General features: G+C 48.5%; 1 protein-coding gene across 1 annotated transcript; it reads right to left on the minus strand.

Annotated features, from left to right (window-relative positions):
• Positions 1-1317: 1317 nt before the first annotated feature.
• LOC106807774 (unconventional myosin-Id-like) lies at positions 1318-4270 on the minus strand. Its single transcript, XM_014810223.1, has 4 exons — positions 4244-4270; positions 3783-3899; positions 3175-3332; positions 1318-1471 (listed from the first exon to the last, which is right to left on the minus strand). Exons 1-4 carry the CDS (start codon positions 4268-4270, stop codon positions 1318-1320), a joined length of 456 nt encoding a protein of 151 aa, XP_014665709.1.
• Between the last annotated feature and the right edge of the window lie 424 nt (positions 4271-4694).

The raw sequence follows: 4694 nt of genomic DNA on the forward strand, positions 1-4694 counted from the left end.
CGACTTAATAAGCCCCGAGAATCAATGCGGCAAGCAAGAGAGCTGATACACCTAAAAAGACAGCTTGTCTGTGTATATAATAATTATAAGCTCAGAATTTGTCAAGCTACTTTAAAAAAATAGATCTCAACCAATTTTGACGAGACAAAGCATGATTTTCTACAGACAACAAACGTATATGACCTCGAACATTTATGGTTCCAGCATCGGTATCACAACAAGCTGCATAACAGGTGATCCCTGGGCATACGCTTCTATGATTCTACCTTCATGTATATATCTAAAATATTGTCTAATGAAACAGCGACAGTGAAGCAAAATAACGTAAGAGAACGTTTAAAGAACCATCACGACAACACAATCGTCTGGCAATGTGAATTTACAATACTTTACAGTGCTACACTTTTCAAACATAGTTTCACATGTGTCAGACACTTATCGCCCACTTGCCTGTCCACCTAACCATCCCACTAGGGTATACTCTCTACAAAAGATCTATCAGTATGTCCAGTATTAGTAAGGGAAGGACAACACTGAGACAGGTTTAACATGTATAGCTAAAAGAGGGCGTTTTCAATTCGATAACACACTATACTGCTGAATCGTGAAAAATCAATGTACACAATCTCTGGAGCACATATCTTGACATCTATCTATCACGTTAAAATCAATCTTCAGGACTAGCACGGGCTGTCGTAGATACTAAGAGAGATAGCTACACCATGCCCTAGCCTCACCACACTCGGTGCTGACACCTAGCGGAAGACTTGGGATATTGCACTGCTAGATACGGCATGCTTACCGCGAGACATTACTCGCAACAAAACCGATTCTCACACGCGACCCTCATTCTCAGTTCTGTGCAATTCCAGCTACGAAAATCAACATGAAACTGATAACCATACATGGATGGGACTGCCACGCACATATCACCTCCTCCTCCACCCCCCCCCCTCCACCACGCATTCTGTATAACTGCGGCTAACCTGCAATCCGTGCTTGCCCAAATGGCAAAGTAGAATACAGCCGACTCACACCCACACAGAGCAGTTACGTATCAACGGGAATGGAGAAGGCGAGAATACGTTTCTCTAGCATCCACGACACGAGTTTGTAGGTAATAGACACATCGAGAATGCCGGTTGCCGCGGCGACCGTCGTCGTCGTCGAGCGCGGCTGCCGCGGCGAACGCCGTTGTCGAGCGCGGTTGCCACGGCGATCGGCATCGTCAAGCGCGGTTGACGCGGCGATTGTCGTCGTCGAGCGTGGTCCTCGTGGCGATCGCCGTCGTCGAGCGCAACGGTTGCCACGGTGACACTAATTGGGAGTCTGCAGCACGAGGTCGTCGCCGTCCTTCTTGAAGATCGGCTCGGCAACGTTGGCGAGCTGCACGCCGATCGCTCGCGACTTGTTACCCAGCATGCAGTGCACCATGTTGTTGACGAGCACCTTCAGCGGCCGTCTCGTCTTCCTGAGAAGGAGAAGCGCGTCACGTGAGCGTCGTGTCGCGGAGGAGGTGGGGACAGGTTCTCGCACACACGCAGAGGCAGAACAATTCTCACACACACGCAGCGGCAGAGCAATTCTCACACACACGCAGAGGCAGAACAATTCACACACACACGCAGAGGCAGAGCAATTCTCGCATACACGCAGCGGCAGAGCAATTCTCACACACACGCAACGGCAGAGCAATTCTCACACACACGCAGAGGCAGAACAATTTTCCACACACGCCAGAGGCTCCAGAACAATTCTCACACACACACAGAGGCAGAGCAATTCTCACACACCCGCAGAAGCAGAACAATTCTCAACACACGCAGAGACAGAGCAATTCTCACACACACGCAGAGGCCAGAGCAATTCTTCACACACACGCAGCAGGCAGAACAATTCTCACACACACGCAGAATCAGGCAGAAACAATTCTTACACACACGCAGAGGCAGAGCAATTCTCACCACACGCAGAGGCAGAACATTCTCACACACACGCAGAGCAGAGCAATTCTCACACACACAGAGGCAGAACAATTCCACACACACGCAGAGGCCAGAAGCCAATTCTCACACACACGCAGAAGCAGAACAATTCTCACACACACGCAGAGGCGCAACAATTCTCACACACACGCAGAGGCAGTAACAATTCTCACACACACGCAGAGGCCAGAGCAATTCTCACACACACGCACGAGGCCCAGAGAATTCTCACACACACGCAGAGCCAGAACAATTCTCACACACCACGTCACGAGGCAGAACAATTCTACCACCACACAGAGGCAGAGCAATTCTCCACACACACGCCATGAAGCCGAACAATTTCTCACACACACGCAGGGCCAGACATTCTCACACACACTCAGACGCAGAACAATTCTCACACACACGCAGAGGCCAGAGCCAATTCTCACAGCACACGCAGAGGCAGCAGAAATTCTACACACACGCAGAGGCCAGAACAATTCTCACACACACCGCAGAGGCCCAGAAACAATTTCTCACACACACAACAAGAGGCCAGAGCAATTCTCACACAACACACGCAGCAGGCCCAGAGGCAATTCTCACACACACGCAGAGCAGAGGCAATTCTCACACACACGCAGAGGCAGAGCAATTCGCACCACACACGCAGAAGGCAGAACAATTCTCACACACACGCAGAGGCAGAGCAATTCTCACACACACGCAGAGGCCAGAGCAATCTCACACACACGCAGAGGCCCAGAGCAATCTCACACAACACACCGCGGAGGCAGAACAATTCTCACACACACACGCAGAGCAGAACATTCTCACACACACGCAGAGCCAGTAGCAATTCTCACACCGCAGAGTGCAGAACAATTCTCACACACACGACAGCGGCCAGAGCAATTCGCCCACACACACACAGCAGGCCAGAACAATTCTCACACACACGCAGAAGCAGAACAATTCTCACACACACAGAGGCAGAGCAATTCTCACACACACGCAGAGGCAGAGCAATTCTCACACACACGCAGAGGCAGAGCTGCGTGTGTGTGAGAATTTGCCTCCTGCGTGTGTGTGAGAATTGTTCAGGCAGAGCAATTCCCGCACACACGCAGAGGCAGAACAATTCCCGCACACATGCAGAGGCGGAGCAATTCCCGCACACACGCAGACCCTACTTGATACCTACTTGAACCACTGCTGAGCGAGCGCGCCAACGACCTCCGGCGCTCGGCTCTGTCCGCTGCTGGTGCTGACCCCTGTCAGGCAGACTACAAGGTCGTTTCCGCCCTGAAGGTGGATGGCGACGAGAGAGTCCGTGCCCGGCGTCACGCTGACGCCCGTGATCTGAAAACAAGCGAACGTACGTAGCGAGATGCGGAGACCACGCGGACATGCCCGCGCTAACGCTAGTGATCTAAAAACAAGCGAACGTACGTAGCAAGATGTGGAGACCACGCGTGCATGCACGCGCCCCCAATAATGGGGCAATCAGTGCCATGACGCGGATGAGATAACCTTCTAACAGATAATAAAGATATGATAAAGATATAGATAGAGATAGATAAGATATAAATCTGTTATTCTAACAGATAATACAGATTATATCTCTACAAAGATTTCAATCGATATTAAAACCGTACCAAGAACCCACCACTGCGTAAGCGCAATGTAGGATGCAAGGAAAGGAACAAAATTCTGTAGGATGCCAGAATTTATCGAAACAACGATGCTTTCATGAATCCACGATGAGTGAGTTTGAAATCTTCATATAATGAAGACCCACTCTGTTCTCACCTCTTGTATGGGAATGCCATGTTTCATGAGCTTGAAGCTCTTTTTCGGGTCCAGCTTGTAGACGTACATGTCTGTAACGCAGATGGCCCTACTCTCACACTTGTTGAACTTGTTAACCTGCAAGAACGACAAACAAGAATGGGCGATTCGCTAATAACATAAGTTAATAATAAAAATAAAAATAAAAATAATATTAATAATAATATAACGTAATAATATAATAATTTTAAGTTAATAACATCAAGCAAATGACGAATCTACCCATGTTATTTCTTGAAGCCTTAGACATGCTTCTGCAACAAGTAAAGGGTTATATAATGTTCGAAGACCATGAACTAAATACGCTGTCCATTGTACCTTTCTCACAGGGCAGGAGAAGAACATGAACTACCTACGATGTTCATCGTACCTTTCTCACGAAGCAGGAGAAGAACATGAACTACCTACGATGTTGAACATACCTTTCTCACGGGGCAGGAGAATAGCATGAACTACCTACGATGTTGATCGTACCTTTCTCACGGGGCAGGAGAATAGCATGAACTACCTATGATGTTGATCGTACCTTTCTCACGAGGCAGGAGAAGACCATGAACTACCTACGATGTTGATCGTACCTTTCTCATGAGGCAGGAGAAGAGCGGTAGTTCATGGTCTTCTCCTGCCTCGTGAGAAAGGTATGATCAACATCGTAGGTAGTTCATGGTCTTCTCCTGCCTCGTGAGAAAGGTATGATCAACATCATAGGTAGTTCATTTATTCACCTGCCCCATGAGAAAGGTATGTTCAACATCATAGGTAGTTCATGCTCTTCTCCTGCCTCATGAGAAAGGTACGATCAACATCGTAGGTAGTTCATGGTCTTCTCCTGCCTCGTGAGAAAGGTACGATCAACATCATAGGTAGTTCATG

The sequence above is a fragment of the Priapulus caudatus genome, unplaced genomic scaffold (genome assembly GCF_000485595.1).
Source record: "Priapulus caudatus unplaced genomic scaffold, Priapulus_caudatus-5.0.1 Scaffold234, whole genome shotgun sequence".
NCBI lineage: Eukaryota > Metazoa > Priapulida > Priapulimorpha > Priapulimorphida > Priapulidae > Priapulus > Priapulus caudatus.

Coding starts and splice junctions, on each gene's coding strand:
- LOC106807774 (XM_014810223.1), bottom strand. CDS start 4,270: ATGCTATTCTCCTGCCCCGTGAGAAAG. Junction 3,900..4,243: donor TCTCCTGCCCCGTGAGAAAG/GTATGTTCAACA, acceptor TCGTTCTTGCAG/GTTAACAAGTTCAACAAGTG. Junction 1,472..3,174: donor CTCGCTCAGCAGTGGTTCAA/GTAGGTATCAAG, acceptor TCTCCTTCTCAG/GAAGACGAGACGGCCGCTGA.